Source organism: Bombus fervidus, chromosome 9, assembly GCF_041682495.2.
Source record: "Bombus fervidus isolate BK054 chromosome 9, iyBomFerv1, whole genome shotgun sequence".
NCBI classification, from domain to species: Eukaryota; Metazoa; Arthropoda; class Insecta; order Hymenoptera; family Apidae; genus Bombus; species Bombus fervidus.
Genome location: NC_091525.1, coordinates 14,324,287 through 14,345,136, shown reverse-complemented (window position 1 = coordinate 14,345,136; position 20,850 = coordinate 14,324,287). Strand labels below are relative to the sequence as shown.

Here is a 20,850-nt window from a genome sequence, read left to right as displayed (position 1 = left end):
AAACAAACCTACAGCAGCAAGTATACAAAAATTATAATATCGATATGTGTACAAAGTTATTGTTCTTTCTGTTACAAAAATAGCAACTACCTCAAATCTCATTGCCAATTTGCAAATTCAACATTAAATTACTGCTTGTAAATGTTCGTATTAAAAATATATGCAATTATACGCATATCGTCGAGAGATCTATTCCTTTTCTTCTTTCTTTCTTGTAAATATCAAACGTTTCTGCATGCGCGTGTCACAATTCATATAAATGCATTCGAAGCTTATCAAAAATATACAAAGTTGATTTTCGACGGATGACGAGTACAAAAGGCACTTGTTGAATAAATATTATACACGCAAAACCATCCTGTCTGATCTTTAATTCCTTTTGAAATTCTTATTTGGGCAGTGTTTGTATCGCACAAGCTGGTATGTGAGAGCATTCAAAGGCTTATTTAGGCGGAGTATCTGTTAATTTCGTGCTCCCCATTTCCACGCCACCGCTATGAAGCACTAGTTCCTCTCGCGTGTAAAACATTACGATCTCCTCGACATTCGAAAACGATTTCTCATTTACTTTCGCTGATCCTAATGCGTACCTATTCGACAGATATACGATATTCAGTTTTATTCAATTCCTTATCAACATTTTCTTATTTTTCTACTAAAACAGATATTATAAAAATTCTTTTAATCCTTAGAGACACTGTCATGTGTGAAGTTTCACTCTGTACGAGCTTTATTTTAATATCATCATTATATTATCAATATTAATGTTATTGAAGTAATTATTGCAAACAATCATTTCTATTCTTCGTTTAATATTGAATAACGATAAATTCCCTTGTTTAATTGCTTAACTTTTTAAACTTTTTCAAAATACCAGAGCGAACTTTCACCCAAGGTAGCCTTTAAGTTAATATAATATTTTATCATTTTTGGAGAGATTTTCTTATCGAATTGTTAGTTATATGATTATAGATTCAATCATTTCTTTCTAATTATTCGCTTATTTATTATTATTAGAACAAGTCCGGTACTCGGCAGAGATATCTATACGGACAAGGAATGTTAGCGCGCAAAGCTTCCTTCTTACCTATTGTCAGGTCTCTTCCTGACTGGAACGTTATACACCCTATCCTTGTACCAGAGCACCAAAGCCAAAGGATTATTCACTTTTGTCGTAGACGGTCTTAGGAGAAAGTATCCGTCTTGAGGATTACTGTAAGTACTCTCTAAACATAGCAAATTCGTTCATAATTAGTTATAATCTAATGAAAAAACGCAAACTAAGCGAACAATAATATAAGCACTTGATTATTTTTATAAAACGTTAACGACAGTTATTATTCTCGCTTTGAGTTTACTTGACTTACGACAAGGACTTACGTTCTTTGATAAGACCCGTTGCTTGTTCTCTGGTAACATTGTGGAACCAAGGCTTATCAACGTACGATTGTCTCTCAGGCGGCGGAGGTAATGGTCTCGTAGCCCTTTCCGATGACAAAGAAGTATTGCTATGAGAATGAGGCAACGTGGCCGATTTCTTCTCAGGAGATCTCTCTGAAAGCAACACAGAACGCGTTAGGTACACTAAAGTCTCGCGCAACGTAATAATTTTTTCGATCTATTAAATATTCAATGGAAGATTCATAAAATTTATTGATGGAATATATTTTGAAGATACGGTGAAATTTACTATAGTTCGAGGCCAATGTTTCACTAACTTGATAGATTCAGGCGGGCTTGAGTGAGGGCTGCCTGAGTTAAACATTCCGAGAGACTCGCCTGACGACGAATCGCGGTGTTTAAGGACACGTTTCGTTTTGGATCTCCAATTAAGGCTGCCATTTTCGTAAAACCTTCGTGTTCACTCAGGGAGTGAACAAACTATTTGCAATTTTATCGGAAAAATTTTAATCTCGTTTATCAGAAGAATGTGCACCGATATATCATCGTCGATTCTCATTCTATTCATTACCTGGCGATGTAACTATACGCGAATTTTCACGTTTATCGAATACGCTCAGTGTCGGTCCAATCTTGAATTCGAAGAAAGAACCGAAGGAAAACGGCGTTCTCTTGGTCGGTTTCGCTTATAAATTATCCTAAACACCGTAAGCAGAATCAAGCGGAACAAGTATCAGCTAGAATATTTTATTATCTAAATTGTAATATCGAATATAGAATTCTAAACAATTTATAACGAACGCTGTTAGTCGATAGATTTGAAATTTTAGTCCATCCGTAGAAAATTGAAATCTTCTACTACAAACCGATAAATAATCGATCGCTGGGAGAAAGCTATTGAAGAAATCTCTCGCGATATTTAAAAGTTGCTACGGAGAAAAGTTAGGCGACGGAAAAACTCCAAACGACCCGAACTCTTCGAAATTAATACACGGACTGACGTTTAATCCAAGGCTCGGCCGAATAAACAACGAAGCTCGGCCATCCGTTGGTCTCTCGGTATGGGGGCACCCCGTCACCTCAAAGTTTAAAAATATATCGCTTACTTGGTACTTATTTTCAGATTGCTCTAGGTCTTGAGGTATTTCCAATTTTGGAAGAAAAAGTCGAGCGCGTTTCTACTGTGATAAATTTGATGATTCTGTCTTTCAAGTATGTATAGTCAGTGTGTATACAAGTGTGCGAAAGAATGCGCAAACAACGTAGCACGCGAGGAATTTGCTTCGCAAGAGGTTGTTGTACCTGGTGGATCAGGTGGTTGGGAGTAACAACACCGTGAAAGCCCCCGTTTGATCCTCACTATCATATCGGAAACCTCGTCCGCCAGACGAGCGCCCAAACCTCCCAAAAGCTGTTTGCTCAATCTCAGATAAAAACAGGAACACATTCCATCCCACTGTTTCCTCTTCCGTTTACGATGATAACATTCGAATGTTAAGCTTTCGTTTAATTAGCTTTTTGGAAATCGTAATCTCCTCGAAGCATTGCTCTTCTGTTTGAACAACAGCTTTGAAACACCGCACTTGTCCCTGTTGCTATTCATATTATTAGTATTACAGTATGGTTTGCATACGGTATACTTAATAATTCACACGCGTTCTTGTTTATCTCGACGAATTGTTACCACTGAAAATTTGAATTTTTTGGTAATTAGAATTGTCGAATTTGATTTGAAACGTCTAAATATATCGGCAGAGAACGACTCGAGATAATGGGAACGATAGTTCGTCCATGACTGGCTGCAATTGCAATGCGCATCAGGTTGCAGAGATATTGGGGGCCAGCCATTTGCCACGCACATGTTTACGAGAAGTTGAGACACCGAGAGTTTTTTCTTATTTTAATTTAATGCAGCCTGCACTTTTTGCTTCGTTCCTCGTAACACGTTGCATTTTCTATCTTCAACGATTTCTATCTAAATTTCCTTTTTTTATTTTCCTATTCACACTGGCATGGGACGTAATTTCATCGTATCATGGAAGAAACAACTAATTATAAATATTATACAAACCCTTTAGTTTGTCCAAGTCTGTTCGACTTGAAGTTGGAGTTGGAGAGGGGGTAGTTGATGACTGGGAAGGTTTTGCTGGTAACGGTGGAGGTGATTTTGTATTTATCGGCCTCTGAATGGGATTTAAATAGTACCCGTTATCATCTGACTGGAAAAGTAACTTTCGTTTAATTTTTCATCGAATTAATTATCAGAAAATGAAGATAGAATTTATATGCTTACCGTTTCCGTAATCGATTCATAGATCTCGTAATGTTCTTCTTCTTCTTCGTAGCTCGTAATACTTGGCGGTTGATAAACACTCTCCGCGGAGCTTTGATGACCGCTGCTCAACGATTGCTTACTGTCCACCTTCGACATGTTCTTCTTTTGATTTTGTTCGATTATTTGTTCATCGAACGCTTCGTATTCGTCTTCGCTCTCTTCTGTTCTTGCAGGCAAATTCGCAACCAGATCGAGGTTCCTAAGCGTTGCAGGAGGCTTTGTTTGATCTTTGCTCGATTTTTCAACGATCGTTTGGTCTTTGTTCTTTTTTGGCTGTGGTGGCGGTGGAACTGTCATTCTTTCTGAAACCATTGGTTAAGAAAGAAATTATTTGTTAAATTGTTCGAATTTTTGTTTTCTTTTTTTTTTCTTTTTTTCTTTTTTTTTGTTAGATCACCTCTCACATCTTGGATAAAGGAACATCATAGAGAGATACGATTCAATGATTTTGCTTTCGATTTAGCCTTCGATTAATTTTAAAGAACGATAGAACGCCAGAATCATTTCACGAATTGAATTTACGAATTTTTACACGACTATAATCTTTTCTTTCTTTTTCACTGTTTAAAAAAAACGCTAATCAGTGATGCTAAACATACGATCGAAGATTGAAAGCTTCGCGATCTTTTTCCGTTCTTACTAACATAATCTTTACTAACTCTGATTAGAGTTGTTCGTCCTGGTTTTCGACGCATTATGCAGAAACGATTTCCGTGGTTGAGTAACATCCAGAACCGCGACCTCCACGTTTTTTCCTTTCAATGCTTCGCACTTCGGTACCGTCATCGGCTTTTTGGTATTTCTAAATTCTAATTGTTCTTTAAGTTGCTCGGCCAGAGACTTTTCCATTTGGCTATGCAATCTGGACGTATTCTTTAACGGGACAGTGTTTGTCTCCTGACAATTTGCGTACGTGCTCTCGTCGTTCTGCATGGGACCACAATTGGCGTAAGTTCCTTCTTCCTCTTGCCTAGACCTTGCTTCCTTCGCTCGGACATCTTCTCGTTTAAGGTCCGCGTTATTTTCTTTGTGGTTGTTACCTTTGACTCCATAATTTGATCGAGAAACTTTCTGAGTTTCTGCTAAGGTATTTTCCTCGGTTGCTTCGTCTTCGAAGTCGGTCCCCCAGGATCCGGTGTCGCTTAACGGGTCCTCGTTCGACTGAATCTCGACTATCTTTTCTTCTACGAATTTTTCAGGTGTCTTCTTTACTTCCTCCACGAATGTCCAGAGACTCCTAAACAATTAATAGATGTTTCGAATGGTACAATTTGTTATTGATATACCGTTTAGAGTAATCGAAGGATCGTATAACCGAAGTCTTTGATAGACAAGTAGATACAACGACCTTCTTTAATTTTACAAGTTTTTGTCTAAGAGGTGAGATCGGAGAGCAGAGAAACTTTAACTAACATCGGACATAAGGACATCTTATTCGTATTATGCGATAAAGATTGATTTTGAGGCAATTGTTAGAAAAAAGACACGTAGACAACAAATAATGGATATAAAGATCAAAATGACACGGAGAAGAATCTTCCAATTGTTGCGAACAATCCATAGATTATATATTACAGCACATGGAAACGTGTTATATTAAACGTAAAAATAATGGCTAAATCGATGCATTTAAAATTAGCCAGAAATATTTGACCGGACTCTTTCGCACGAACGATATTAAACGCTGTTGCAATGATATTAAATATCGTAATTTTTAACGTCTCTGTTGTACGCCATTCGAATTTTCTAGAAACGTTATCTTTTAATTATTATTAGCAGTAGCATGGTAATGTCGCCGCGGTAACAGTCGCGTTGTTGTCAAGTGGAATTTCCTTAATAAAAGAAGATAATAAATTTTGTGGCGTCAGTGACGATATTGGATGATCGAGGGCGTCCCACACGATAGAATTACGCACTTATGGCACCGGTTTGTATAATCGGAGCCATACTGTCTTGTTAGCATGGCCTTCGGAAGTGCTAGCCGTGCCATATGTATTACGATTTTCGTCGAGCCGTTGAACCTTCCTCTCGGTATGCATACTGTGTCCCGCCACGCTTTCTATAGCATCGTCGCTCGCCAAATTTTTCACCGACTCAAGCCACCGCGATGCTTAGAATTGCTCGCTCGAATAGCTGTTGTAATATCGATAGAATGCAAACAATTCCACCTCAGCGTATATGTAGTTAGAACCTGTTAAATATAGTATCTGATGACGATACAACTCTTCTGTTCGTGCGAAATTCAACGATAGAATGGAAGTAGAACGCACGTCTTAACACCTGCGTCGTTCTTTCGATTTCAAGTCTCGCATTTTCTTTTTACCAGAATTAACGATTCATCGATCAACGTCGCGTCAACGCAATAACATTTCACTTTCAATTCTTTTCCTTTTTCATCCACCTATGTCGTCGAATTCTATCGTGTTTCTCTATAAATTATTGCTTGGCACCTAATAGCCCTTATATCCGTAATGCTGATTCAGAAACACGTGAATTTTTCTACATGCTGACTCATAATATTGCTGCCCTCTTTATGCAGTTTAAAATATTCTATCTACCATATCGAAACATTCGAGAGAACTAAGGTTTTGTTACTTTTTTCTACCGTTTTTGTATTTCTCCCTTCAATTTAAAATAATATTTAGCCATTATTTCGTAACAGCCTGTATAATATATCTTTACTTAAAAGCAAAAAAAAAAAAAAAAGAAAAAAAAGAAAAAAAAATGCAGAAAACGCAGAATATTTTAAAATATCGTGAGAAATAAGCAAAATGTTAAGCTTGTCGCAGTTGTCGAATAAGAAATTCTAATCAAAATAATTGACGAGAGAGCGAGTATTTGTTTGCGTTTCGCGTTACACTTATACTTTTGATAATAAAAAATAGACTCGAGTATTTCAAATCATGGAAATACGATAGACACGTTAATTCGATTACGTTCTATCGTAAATAGATTAATATTTACGAGATAATATAGTTAAATATAACATAAAACTTTACTGTTTTCCAAGTATTAAAAAATAGAAATAGAAAGTCCAGGATGGAAGTATTTGCATTTGGAATTTCGATTACGTGCAATAAGCGAGCCACGTAAGCAGAGTGATTTTATTTTATAGATTTGGCGAATCGATAAAATCACTGGTCCGGAAGATGTTCGAGTTATCCAGAATAGAGTCCTCTGAGAAATCGTGGATCACGACTGGATCGGATCACGATTCGAAGGTGTGTCTCGGGAAGATGATTCGTAGAGAAGAACCGTTAGACCGTGACACGAAGCTTCGAGATTCTACTTGGTCACGGGAACAAGTTCACGCTGTTGCACCATTTTTCGCGAAGAAATAAGACACGTCTGATATTTCGTTCTCTTACCATATCAATGGACGCGTGAGATCACTCTTCCACAATGCCAGCTTCCCTTCCGTCAAGTGCTGGAATAATTACAATTAATTAAGAAGAGTATAAGAGAGCACGCGCCGGTTGGAAACGAAATAACGACACGAATTATGAATGAAACCGCTCGACGCTCGCTGCATTGTACGCGCATTTTCTCTTTATTCAACGGGCTAGATATTTCTTTTTCTTCGCATTGTAAGACTTAAGAAAAAGATATAAACTAATATTCGAGTTTCTCTATTAATTGGCGAAACGCGAAACACCTACAATAACTGGTACAAAATTAATATACAGCACGAATAATCATCTCAAGCATACGGGCTAACTAGTATTACGGATGATCTTTTGATATCGAGATATCGAGACTCGTTGATGTGGCGAATAATTTGAAATTTAAATATCTATATGTATCTGTATCTGTATAATATGTATATACCTGTGTCAGATATCTTGCAACTTCTAAATCTATACATATACATCCAGATTTATTTCAAACTTTGGTAATACGATCATGACAGACACGGTGGAACGGTGGAGTTTCGAAATGTTTAACAAACGTACATGTACGATATATTCGTAAAATATTTTTACGAGTCAACCACTACGAACGTCTTTCGCCTATTCTTATTTTCAAGAATTGTCTCTATGGAAAAAAGTTTTGGTTCTTTTATTTGCATTTCTTTTTTACTTGCATTCTACCGAGACGCGATAATCCTAATCGATTAAAAGTTCGTGATAAACGAACTCGTTATGTTTATAAACGTTTCATCGTCAATCCGTATAAGTAGTTATCGATGTACAATTGTATAAACGTAGCTATATATGGTATTATCAACGAGGCGTGAATGAAAAGGGAAAAGGGAAAAGGGAAAAGGGAAAAGAGGAAAAAAAGGAAAAGAGAGTATAGAAAGATCTTCCTTACCAGCAGCTCGTCGCCATCGACCTGCCGTTTTGCGATGGCTTTACAGCACTCCTGCAGGCCATTCTGCAAAAGCAAGGATAACTCGTTCTATCAAACGGAACGTGCATCGTTGATAAAGCGATAAGGAGCACATGTGTATCTTGTGCAAATATTTACATCGCGACGATAAAACAAAACAGTTAAATATACACAGCGTATCCTCTTCTTTTATTTTCTCAAACCACCATTTTTCACACATTTCCGATAATATATCAAGGAAATGTTTTCAAAATGTTTGCAAGAATTAGTCACTTTTCTATCTGTTACACATTTTCAAAATTTCTTTTTTCGAGATAAAATCAAGGCCATCTTAAAATACACGATGCCATTTTAAAAGGGTCAAGGTGATTGGCCTTGATTTTCTATCGAAAGAAAAGTTTTTTGAGAATTGTTAATATCCAAATGTGTAGCAGACCGAAAACTGACTAACTTTTCTTCAAAACATTTCTTTACAAATGAACAGAAATAGCTGAAAAATGGTAGCTAATCTTACAATTAGAGGATGCACCATGCATGCAAATTATCTTTACTTTATTGTTTGTGCGTTATCGTACTGCTGTTTCAATCGACTAGAATCGATAGGACATATTTCTCAGAATTTTACCAAGTTTAGTCTTGTACACGTGTATATGACAGCCTAAATTCTTCGATCGTGTTAGTTCTAGCGTTGCATCTATCGAATCTTCCGTTGAAATAAACGCGTGTCCTACGTTGTCTGGCTTTAGCTTTTGAATTTGTCGCGCTAATATAATATCAATGAAACGCAATAGATACGTGTACGCGATTTTTTAAATATCCTATTATTAGGAATTAGCGATAGAAAAACCATAAATATTTTTAAATTGACAATTATAATATTTTTTTATATTTGCTTATACATTAGAACGAGTACAACGACTTACAACAAAAATACAGTTCAATGTTACTAAAATAAAATATCACAAATTTAACATTTACGATAAAAATGCTGACAACTAATAACGCGAATACTCTGTGTGTTCTCATTGCAAATTACATTATCGTCTTATTTTGTGATTACATTACCGTGTTTGATAATTTATCCAGTAGGTCGTGCAACTTTAGTTTAGAATCGAAGTGTTTGCTTTCGAACGGTATACTCGGTCGGTATACTTTCGTTGCTCGATCATGTTCACACGAGTTTCAGTGGCTTTTTGTATTCTAGTCGCATGATTTTATGACAAGAAAAAGAGAGTATGTATAACGTTGAACGCGAACCTCGTATACTCGTTCCGTATTAGTTAAAAATACGCGCGTGAACCACTGTTTGTACACATGTGTTTCATATGCGAACTTTGATATTCTTAATGTGTCATGCAGTGTGACAGGCAGTGTAAGGTGAACTAACCCGTTCTGAGACGTCACGAAGGGGAAAAAACACATGTTTATCGATCGTTTCCCTATTCTAGCGATTTACACGAATAATTCAACGTATATCGACACTTTGCTTTTGCTATATATTTATCGTTTACGAAACGTAGCGACAAATTATACACGCAGGGTCTTCTTATCGAATTATTTATTGTAAACATTGGATAAATCATACTGAAACGAGACTCGTTGTTGATAGAAGATATTTAAGTTTTTAAATTATAAATATTATAATTATTCCAATCCCTCTTACGACTATATTCTACGAATTCGTCTGAGATCTCGGTATCGAATTCGTGTCGATCGATTCGCCACTGACAATTTCAAAGATGACTTTTCACTGAATCAGAGTTTACTTACCTTTCGAAGTAGGCACAACACATCATTGGTGCTCCAATTCGATATGTCCTCAAGGGCGTCGCTTCGCGACAACTTTTTGAACATTGCACCGCGTGTTCACGCGACCGTGACAAAAAAGCGTCGCACGTGTTCACCGCCCAGTCGCATCTGCATCTGGCATCTGGTTTTTGTGGGCGAGGTGTCTTGAGTCGTGAGTCTTGACTCTTGACAACCCTCGCTGCTTCGTATTTTCCTCCCCTGCCCCACCCCGTTCTACCGACGTCCATTGACGACTATCTCGTACATCCGTACGACGAGCTAGCCATCGCCATTCCGATTGGTCACTTTCTTATGGTGCACCTGTTTTATCCGATACGATCTGGTACCAGTGGTTCTCAGTTCGCAGAATTCCTCCCTTACGATATTTCGAGAGTTACTGTACGAAAATCGATAGTGTCTAACGACAAATTAACTGGCTTCTTGTTCCTTTAAGTGGCCATCCACCAGTTATATTTACCAGCTTTTTAAATTCCTTTTGTGAAGCGAATTTCTACTATCTAAATAAAGGGAGAAATACTTGGGATTTCTTAGAAATGTATTTCTTTCCATAACTGCACATATAAGGTTCCATTCACTTGAACAATCAACGGAACATTACTGTACTGCTTCAGCAAGTAAAAGTCAAGTTATACTATGATTTATCATAGTACGTTCTTCGATATCGTTGCATAGCTTCTTTGCAGATTATTACAGTTAACATCTTACAGAGATATATCCATTAGGGAATTAATGTTTGGTAGAATAGCTTTCCATTTTATGCGTTACAAACTATGAATTGAATTTTGGTTTCCCCCAGATTTTGATTACGTACGTAATTTTATGTACCTCTTCCGACTCGTCCCATCGGATAAACCATGATTATATAAACAGATCTGCACACTCATTAGGGAAAACCGCCCGAAAACTGAGTCGTATCTAACCGTGAAAAGTCAACATTGAAAGATCAATAATCAATAACTAGTCGAGACTCGATTTCCAGATTTTCCCTAGGCTTCGGTATATTGGTGTCGAGATCTTATATGACCGTGGAATAAATTATAGAATAAATTCTTGTTTACGTTATCTTTCGGTTGAGAATCAGTGGCTTAAAGTCAAGTTCACAATGTGTAATACATTTGTCATTTCGTTCCATTTTCATTAAAAAAATGTTATATCTTTTATATTGGATTAAATGTTTTCTAAATTATTTAAATTTAAATAATATATGCGGTTTTTTTTATTGAAGGATTTAAAACGAAGATTCAAAGAAAAATTTGTATACATACATGTAATTTCCTTAACAACATTTCAATTTATTTTATTCGTCAAATAACAGAGAAATAGTAACGATAATTAAGCCATAAATTAGTATTGTTCACAAATTATTAAAATAATTTAATGAAGTTTGTTGTAGAATACCATGTGCAGTGGAACTATTCTACTATAGAATGTAGGGGATTGGCGAACTACTGCACAGCCGCGGTACTGTCGCATTTGTGAATGTAAAACGTTCGTAAGAGCGGTGTTAAAAGTTGCGTAGAAGCTGTCGTAGTGAATAAACGAATTTGCAAAATATTTCTTGATAATATTATCGCGTGTTTATCAATTACACAGAATAAAGTGACAGGATGTCTATCATTAATCTCAATTCTGAACAAGAATACAAAAATTACGTCAAGTGAGTAATTCTAAATAACAAGTAATTCAGTTTCTAGAAACAATATAACCTAGTCGATGAATATCATTCATTGTTTAACATATTATTGTATAAAAGATTCAGTTAATCTCGAAATATATCTCAATTTGTCTCGAAATATTGTTCAAAGTAGCGAAAGAAAATATTTTCTATTTTTACTTCTATGATGAAATAGATTAAATATTGCAATATAACAAAAGATAACTACGACCTTATATTATTTTCGTTCGATGTGAAAAAGTTCACAAGTCACAATTTTTTATCGATATAATTCTGTGATAAACTAGGGAAATTGCTAAGTCGGTGATTTTCAAGGTCGTGTTCGTTTGTCGTGTCAGGTCACAAGATCTTTCTGTCATTCATTTCTACGCATCCTGGGCCGATCAGTGTTCGCAAATAAATGATGTGATCGAGGAAATGAGCAAACTGGCCGAGTATCAGCGGGTTAGGTTCGCCAAGATCGAAGCTGAAAAAGTACCTGATGTATCCTTGAAAGCTGGTATCAGTGCGGTACCAACGGTTGTTCTCACAAGAAATGACACCATAGTCGATAGAATCGATGGAGCTAATCCTGCAGCTATAGCGGAGAAAATTAAGCGCCAATTATCGACCAATAAAGATTCTATTTCGTTTGATACATGTGAACCTAAAGAAAAACTCGAAGAAAGACTAAAGAAATTAATAAATCAAGCACCCTGTATGCTTTTCATGAAAGGATCTCCTACCACTCCACGTTGCGGATTTTCTAGAACAATAGTGTCTATTTTAGATTCTTGTAAGACAGATTACCAGACGTTTGATATTTTACAAGATAACGACGTTAGAGAAGGACTTAAAAAATTTAGTGATTGGCCAACGTATCCTCAATTATATGTGAATGGAGAGCTCATTGGAGGATTGGATATTGTAAAAGAAATGAAGGAATCTGGAGAGCTGGAAAGCATGTTGCCTAAGAAGAGCTAATGCATAAGAAACGTGAGTTTCTGTTTACATAAATATTTAAATACTTTTAGCTCAATAGAAGTGCTTAATTATAGGCACTTATTAAGGATCATATAATTTCTTTCGAAAAAAAAAAAAGTCCAGTCCCCATATTAATATAATTATTTGTAAGTTATTTTGTATCAGTTGTAAGGATTTCAATATTTCTTCTATGGAAATACGCAATAAATTAAACCACCTGCTTAAAAGTATCTTTATCTTTTTGTAAGCGCTAATTTTTAGTCAACAGATTGCATAACACAAATAAATAGTAATATAGGAATTCGTTTGCTCTGTAACGAAGTCACTTTATTTTCAAATATGCCAATCTCTCAAATGTTTATCTGTTAATGTATTAATCCACATATATTATAAATCGTCACAAATTTTTAATGAAATGTCATTTCTTGTACATCTTTATATCATGTATCTTGTTGTGTATGTACAAATTTATAGTCAGTGAAATCTAATCATAATTAGAGACTCGTATCACAAAAGCATAGTTTTTGAAATTTTTTTATACTATATTATACTATGTTATACTTTAGTTTTTCCTTTGCTTCATTCCAATTTTCGCGCCTTTCTTCGCTCCTTTAATAATGTTCTGAAATTTACTCGCATTCTTCTTCCTTTTTCTAAAGATAAAAATAAGTCAATTCAATGAGTATCTTTAATTTAAATCAAAATTCATGGTATCGTTATTTACCTTTTGTTTAACGACGCTCTTGTCAGAGGTACATAAGCATATGGATCTGGTTTTCCTTTCCTTTTAACATCGCCTCCAGCCTTTGACGCTTTATATTCTGCTCCTGGTATATATTCCGTTCTTGACTTTTTCAATGGTCGATGTATTCCAGATCCTCCTGCTATGGATACCAAAATTATGATTATTAAACAACAGATCAAAATTTACTATAGATTATATATTACTATTATACCTTGATACTTTAACGTGGATCCGCTTCTTACGCTAATGTTATCATAACTATCGCTATATTTACGTTTTTTATGCATTGCTTGCGACGTGGCCACAGACTGAACATCATCTTCTGATCATATAACATAAATTCATTGGCTTTGTTCACTTGTTTCTTTGAATTACTTTACATTTTTCTACAATTATGTATTCTTACCGTAATCGTCTTCCGAATCGCTGTGCAACAAAAGTGCAGATTTCTTCTTTCTCTTGGGTTCTGGTTCATTATCTTTCTCATTATCTACTGTGATAATAAGACGGCCATCAGACGTTGTCTTAAATTCACGATCTTTCCGTTTTATAGCTGCTATTTTTGAATTTATAGCGACTGTAGGTTGCGTTGCTAAAAAATTATTTTGTAAATTTAATTCCAACTTCGACTAATCGAATTTTGAAAAATATCTAGACTTACTTGATATATTTCGAGCAGCCGCAGGATCAACGAGGTCAACAATCTCTTCATTCTCATGAATCCAGGCTTCCTTTCGCGATGTTCTTTTCTTCCTTTTCCTCGACTCTTCATTGTCCATATCTTCATCATACTCATCATCGCTATCCGCCAATATTTCTTCCATACTGAATTTTTATAAACGTTATAGAGTTGTTTCGGTTTAAGAAAAATTTCGTTTAAAGTGAAATACGAAGTTACCTTTTAGGTTTCCTCTTTGCATTGAATTCAGTATCCTCGTCATTTTCTTGTTTTTTCAATTTCTTCAATTCTTTTTGCTTTTTCTTCGCTTCTTCTGCCTTATTCATATTTTTTAATCTCTTATGTAACATCGTATTAGAGGCTGGAATCATGCCAGAAATTGTTTCCATTCCATATTTTCTTATTAACTTTACTAGAATATCTCGTACTTTTTGTCTGTAATGCCTATGGCAGTCATCGTTCATTGCACATATAGCGTCTATCTGCAAATTCATTAATTCGTCTTTTTATTGAGCTATACGGGATTTTGTTACTAACCTTTTATTGTTATTAATTGAACGCCTTTGTTACTAACCAACGATTTTAAATTCGAAGCAGCAATATGAGATGGCATCACAGTAATATAGACTTTGATATATGCTAATGCGGCTTCTGCAATTTCTCTCGTCGGACTTGTAACAAAAATACAAGCTTGTTCCAAGATTTCTTTAACTGTTTCTATACCTAAAGATCCTGTTGTAATATTTTTAATATGCTATTACTTATTTTTATACACGAAATATTTATTTTAACTTTAGTTTGAAATAAACTGTACCATTGTAATGATAAGTGATAGAGGAAAGTGCCAGCAAGGACGCGCTACAATACTTTTGTATATTTCCTGTCGCACCACTCAAACCAACCATGAGCATATTAACATAATCTTTAAGATGTGTAGGATTTCCTAAAAATTTCTCGGCAATAGTGTTTAAAAGTTGATACGCAGAAGTCCGACATTTCGTATTTAAATCTTTTAAATAGATTACTGCTTCGGGCACAATGGCTTCTAAGAATTTAGTTTTCTCAAGTTGTGGATGAATTTTGATGAGATTGATTAAGCATCTTAATCGTGCCTAATTAACAAAATGAATAAGAGGCTTACTTGTTAAAATTTTCATAAGAAATTGATATTATAGAGCAACGTTTATAAGTTAGCACTTACTCCTCTGCTTGGTTTTGCGACTTCAGTAGCCGAGGATATTAATAATTTTTGTATCTCGCGTCTGTGTTGAACTACAAACTCTTTACATGTTTCCTTCTCACTGGCACATATCTCTTCTAAAAACCTGAAAGAACATACAAGGAAAAAAATAATTTTTGTTTTTGCAGAAAAGATAATTAAAATATTTAATTCCAAATATATTAAAAAGTTACCTATATGCTTTCTTCTGTTCCTTGGTTCTAGAAATTTCTTTAAGAAGCGGTACACACATATCGTAAAACGTCTTTAATCTATCAGTGTCAGTATAATTAATAAATAATCTTACGATATCGTGAATACTTTCTTTGAAAAAATCGTCGATATCAGGTTCTTTCAACTTAAATAACGCACGATCGAATAATTCGTGTACCAATCCCTTATCCGTAATTGTAAGATACACCTGTAATTGTACCAAATATTAGTTAATCTCTTTAAAGAAAATTACTCCTTCTGTTCACAAATTACTCGTATTGTATCATATGTAGCAAAGCGTTGTCCTTCTTCGTCAGTTCCAAGTGGCTTAGTAGTGTATAGATTTAAAAACAATGGTAAATAATTCTTTGCAAATCTAGCTAGTTCTTGTATATCTTCTTTTTTGTCATCCTCGACTGCTTTCGTTATTAATCTTCGTAAGGCAGACATTATCGACATCCTTAAATCCTTTTTCTCATTTAAATTTGTTCCTAACAGTTTAGCTATATTCTAAACGTGATAAAAGTTATCTCATGAATACTTGATACTATATATCTTTTATATTTATCTCTGATGTATACCTTGAAATTATCTTTCACATCAGTAGCGTTGTTGCATATACTTGGTAAAATAGCCCAGACTTGGCAAACGAGAAATTCGTAAGTTTTCCCGCCTATAGGTTCGGTTGCTTTTTTTCTAAAATCAAGTACAATTATCATTAAAAATATCAATATAAGATAATTTATACACTTATAATAAAGATAGATTGAAATACTTACTCGCACAATGCAACGATAGGTAGTAATATTTCCGTGAAGAAAGTAAGTGATCCACCTAGCACGCAATCTTTCAATAATGGTAGTAGCCAAGTTCTTTTTAAATTAATCGCATTGTCCGATACCTATAGAATAGAGATTTATATCGCTATAGTTACAAAATAAAGCTTTTCTTTCTTAGCATAATCCGATTCATATAGAATTACTTGCTTTCAATGGAATCAAATTTAATACTGTCTCCGGTCCTAGCACTCTTATCGCAGCTCCAATAGCGTACTCAGCGTCATTTTTCGATGCAAAATTGTAAGAATCACGTAACTCAGCTAGACTTTTTAATATCTCTATTAATTGCGGACTTTTCGCTTTACCAGTTACCTGTAATAAAAGGGAATGTTGAATTGTACAGCATTGACAAAAGGGTAAGGAGCAAGAAAAATCGATATTACCTGAAACAGTAGGGCTATTAAATGAAGAATATGATACCAAGCTTCCAAATACTGATAACCTAATGCTTGATGGATCATAAAAGTTATCTGATTGATAGTGTCCTTATACCTAAAAGTATGATATAAATGAATGATGAAATATAAATTATAGATACGAAGAATAATAATTAGATCTAATCTTACGTTTTCATTGATTCTTCGGTTTCACATATTTTACCGACACAGTCTTCTAATAAAATTTTTATCGTGTGCGAAGAACCTGATATAACTTCCGATTTGTCCGAAAGCCACAATTGCATGCATCTGTCTAAAATTCTTGGTAAAAGAACTGCGCATAAATTTAATGAATTGCTACAAAGGAAAAATACATTCAGCGATTATTATCTCTTCAATGAAATTGGATATAAGGAGCTTAAATATAAAAGTTTGTTTACCAGGCTAGATTTAAATACGCTTCTCGCATTACAGTTAGCCAGGCTAAAGTTGGTTGCGTATCAGTTGCTGGAGGTTGATAATCATATAAGGCAGTAATGATTTGCCCATTTCTTTGTACTGGTAGAATAGCTTCTGATGGTCGAGAAACGAACAAACCATGAAAGGTTTGTAAACAACATGATGTTACTAACACATTTTTCATACTCATAAGTTTCAATAAAGATTCACTGACAGTCTAAATACAATATAAAAACAAAAGTTCCTAATTATATAATATAAATCTATGTATTTCCTTAACAAATGTTAACAAATACCTTCACATGAATCTTTGGTAAATGATGGAAAATGTCTTTTAGTAGCGTAAGGATATGGAGAACATTTGTAATACCATCGGACTCGGAGTCAAGTTGACCAATGCAGAATTTTGCGATGTATGGAGTAGCTGGATGATATTGCGGTGGGTTTTCACCTTTCATGATATCACTTCCTATAATTGTTAACATTGTAATATTAAAGTTTATCAAACATTGACCAATTTATTCGAATAATTTCTTTATTCAAATTTGCGCTACCGTTTAATATAGCACATATTCCATGTTGCGCTGATTTTCTTAATTTTGGTTTATAGTGTATAGTAAATGACAAAATAACATCCAACACTTGCATCGTAGATGAACTAGACCATATGGCTGCTTCTTGCGCTCGAAGGAGCACGGATAAACAATGAATACTCTGTGAAAAATGAAAAATATAGATAGTATATACCTTGGTGTAATGTTTAAAATCATACAAAGAAATAGAATGAAAAACGATTTACATGTCGAAGTATTAGGTACTCTTCCGACGATGCATACTTAACAAGGATACGTAAGAAAATTGCACTTGCAGCTCCAAATTGGATATTTAAAACATTTTTTGGGACGGTTTTTAGGCCCATGCCTAATAACGAGAGCGTGGCTGCGATTGACGCATCCGATTCAATCGCTTCCAAAGTGCTCATCTAAGATATTAATATTTATAATTAGTTTGTCCATACCTTTCTTAACCCTTTGCGGTATCGGTATATAGCCGCCCGAATCTGTTCACAGTTCCTGCTACTTATTTTGAGATGTCTGACGTACGTCTATTTTTCTGAGCGATAATCTTATGCACACTTACACACGGGTATAGTAAACTAAACAGTACTATGTTTTCGATGGAAGAAAATTATAGATCTTTAGAAATCTTATCTTCCGTTTAACGTAAACTCACGATGTAGGATGATGGCCGAGCGAGAACGAATTTCAGTCTTTCAATGGCATTACCAGACGAATCAGCAAGCTTTTTATAAATTTTATATATTTTTATAATACCTTGTATGCATTGTACACGATGCCTAAAAGATTCAGAAAAGGTTTGATAGCGATGACGAATGTTATTTCGAACCTGACAAGATAGAAGACGACAACGGTGGTTCAGACAGTGGAAACGAACTCGGTTCAACAAGGATATAGTTCAGATATTTCGATATTTCTACCGATAGTCACGGTGACGATGAACTAAATATCGAAGGAAATAATACAAGCCTCGACAATGAGTAACGTAATCGTTCAACGTGTATATTTTCTCAACCGTGTGCGCCAATATCTCTCGTCCATAGCGACATCCTCTCGTCGAGCAGCCCCGTCCGCAAAGGGTTAAAAAGCGTCTTGTAATACGTACCAATGCAGCAAAATATTCTGTGCTAGATTCATTACCACCGTGCTGTTTTATAATCTCCGTTACAGCAGACAACACAGCTAACATTTCCTTATGCAACAGTGATTTCGATTGAAAATGATTTAAAAACCTGTAAAATTATTATTCAATAATATTCAATTAATCGCTCAATTTAACACTTAATAATATCTTTGAATACATATTGCCGATATTTGAAACTAAGTTTGATTTAAATACGATCATGTACTAACCTACTAAACGATATATTTGAACAATTACTATAATTGGTAGCAAAGGTATCAGCAGTGTTTTCTGTACATGTTTCCCAAGAGTTATCATCGCTATCAGGTGTTTCTACCCGTGGTTCAATCCCTTGAATAGCATTGTGTTTCTTTAAATCTTGCTTTGTTATACCAGGCTTCGCAGAGACTAAGAGAATTACAAAATTTAATATAATATGAAACACAAAAACAAAATCATAAAAAATTCTAATCATTGATATTTGTAAGTTTATACCTGTTGAATCTTTAAAGAACATCCATGATGCCTGTTCCCGGTGCTTTTTAGTTTGTGGATTAGAACTGGAACTCTGACCCTTCGGCCAACGTTTCGCCTTTTTCCGGCTACTTAACCGCGGTCCCAATTTACCCATTTTCTCCTACCTAATTTTTGAGTAATATATACTTGAAAGGTACGAAATTTATCAAGACAGATACTTTTATCCACAACGATAAAACGAGGTTAAACGCAAACTTCACGTGCTGTATTATTACGAATTCCTTAATGGCGTTGTATGGCAAAAATGCTAGGATGTTCTAACGACTGCCAAAAGATGGCAGCATGTATACATCATCGTGTAGCTTAAACGTAAGTGGGAGCCATCGTATTCTACGAATGTACTTTTGAACTTTTGACAGATGCATAGTAGACCAGCCAAATTAGCCTTCAAGGCAGAAAAACATCCAAGTTTCGAATTTCCAAGACCGTAAGCTTTTAAATTTTATTTTCTCAAAATTGAAAATTTTCAAGTTCTCGAGTTCCGAGATTTGTTAAGTTTCGAATCTATCTGTCTAAGTTTGTTAAGTTTGTAGATCTATGGATAATAAAAATAACTTTGTCTACGAATCAAAGGAGACTCGATCTTGGAAAGCGAATCGAGAATAGAGAATCTAAACGTCCGTTGCCCGGAATGATTAATGTAACTATCGATGATCGAGCGTGTAATTAGGACGGCAGACGGTCATAGTTTAGGCGATTTGCAAAGTAACCGATCGAATACTCTGTTCTTCCTCGAGGCGACGTGAAAATTTTCAAATTTATTGTATACCGTATATGACTTATGAGTCCGGACGAATCAACGGTCACGTTCTCGTTCGATGGAGATACATATGTTGTTCGATCGTGAAGGAAACGTTTGCCAGATGGAATCATTAACAGATAGTAAAGAATAGATCCTTCTTGCACGAGGCCATGACCATCGTGGACGAATTGTCCGTTTCAAGAAGCGTTTGGTATATATATGTATTATTGTATTATCATTAATTATATCGTAATTATTTTAGATATACGTAAATAGTATATTGTACGTGATGGAAGAATAGAATGTGAATACTGGTATATACCGATTTATATACTGGAACGTGTCGGATTGATTAGACCGCTGATTTTTATGCAAATTCATATTCTTGACTTCGTCTACTGTATATTAGATTTCGTACAGTTGCTTTGCTTTTATGGCGAGGCAACTCAAAAACTTTCGCATTTGCTTTTATTGCATACAAAGTTTACAGTATTTTTTTACCAGCATGTTTTATCATATGAAGCAGCATGTTTATAATGCTTCGCGTCAGAGGGCAAAATTATTGCATATATCGTTATCAATTTGGCCTTAGTTTTACAATTATACGATAACATACGATAGTATGGCTATGGCTCAGGAAAATGTTTTTATAAATTTCAAAACGCTTCTTCTTTAAAGTTTATACGTTTTGAGTTGTGGCATTATTAAAACAAAGCAGAGATACGAGGAGTACAGGCGAAAGATACACAGCGTAAAATACAAAAAAAACTCTACTTTCTTAAAGAGCGTAAAAGTAACGTAAACCTGTTGCTCGTTACGCTATA

The 20,850-nt window shown here is 35.1% G+C and overlaps 3 protein-coding genes across 5 annotated transcripts; 1 reads left to right on the top strand and 2 right to left on the bottom strand.

Moving 5' to 3' along the window:
* Window positions 1–295: 295 nt before the first annotated feature.
* On the bottom strand, window positions 296–10,126 carry LOC139990962 (uncharacterized). 2 transcript variants are annotated; one of them, XM_072010631.1, is made up of 9 exons: window positions 9,839–10,122; window positions 8,051–8,113; window positions 7,105–7,163; window positions 4,396–4,973; window positions 3,695–4,038; window positions 3,473–3,620; window positions 1,381–1,554; window positions 1,088–1,226; window positions 296–590 (listed from the first exon to the last, which is right to left on the bottom strand). In XM_072010631.1, exons 1-9 carry the CDS (start codon window positions 9,920–9,922, stop codon window positions 443–445), a joined length of 1,737 nt encoding a protein of 578 aa, XP_071866732.1. In that variant the 5' UTR covers window positions 9,923–10,122; the 3' UTR covers window positions 296–442. The 2 variants fall into 2 exon arrangements, with proteins under 2 accessions (XP_071866732.1, XP_071866733.1); XM_072010632.1 differs by lacking the exon at window positions 1,088–1,226 and having other exon boundaries at window positions 386–590; window positions 9,839–10,126.
* Window positions 10,127–11,236: 1,110 nt separating this feature from the next.
* Grx3 (Glutaredoxin 3) lies at window positions 11,237–12,743 on the top strand. The gene is made up of 2 exons (XM_072010626.1): window positions 11,237–11,534; window positions 11,891–12,743. The coding sequence occupies exons 1-2, from the start codon at window positions 11,485–11,487 to the stop codon at window positions 12,513–12,515; spliced, it is 675 nt and encodes a 224-aa protein (XP_071866727.1). The 5' UTR covers window positions 11,237–11,484; the 3' UTR covers window positions 12,516–12,743.
* LOC139990958 (RRP12-like protein) lies at window positions 12,625–19,470 on the bottom strand. 2 transcript variants are annotated; one of them, XM_072010625.1, is made up of 23 exons: window positions 19,243–19,470; window positions 18,978–19,155; window positions 18,730–18,856; window positions 17,846–18,028; window positions 17,601–17,760; window positions 17,343–17,515; window positions 17,028–17,263; window positions 16,777–16,944; window positions 16,594–16,702; window positions 16,358–16,522; window positions 16,151–16,272; window positions 15,953–16,067; window positions 15,645–15,881; window positions 15,353–15,579; window positions 15,141–15,264; window positions 14,754–15,051; window positions 14,514–14,671; window positions 14,159–14,421; window positions 13,922–14,085; window positions 13,667–13,852; window positions 13,472–13,582; window positions 13,240–13,396; window positions 12,625–13,168 (listed from the first exon to the last, which is right to left on the bottom strand). In XM_072010625.1, exons 1-23 carry the CDS (start codon window positions 19,376–19,378, stop codon window positions 13,078–13,080), a joined length of 3,888 nt encoding a protein of 1,295 aa, XP_071866726.1. In that variant the 5' UTR covers window positions 19,379–19,470; the 3' UTR covers window positions 12,625–13,077. The 2 variants fall into 2 exon arrangements, with proteins under 2 accessions (XP_071866726.1, XP_071866725.1); XM_072010624.1 differs by having other exon boundaries at window positions 13,240–13,399; window positions 19,243–19,469.
* Between the last annotated feature and the right edge of the window lie 1,380 nt (window positions 19,471–20,850).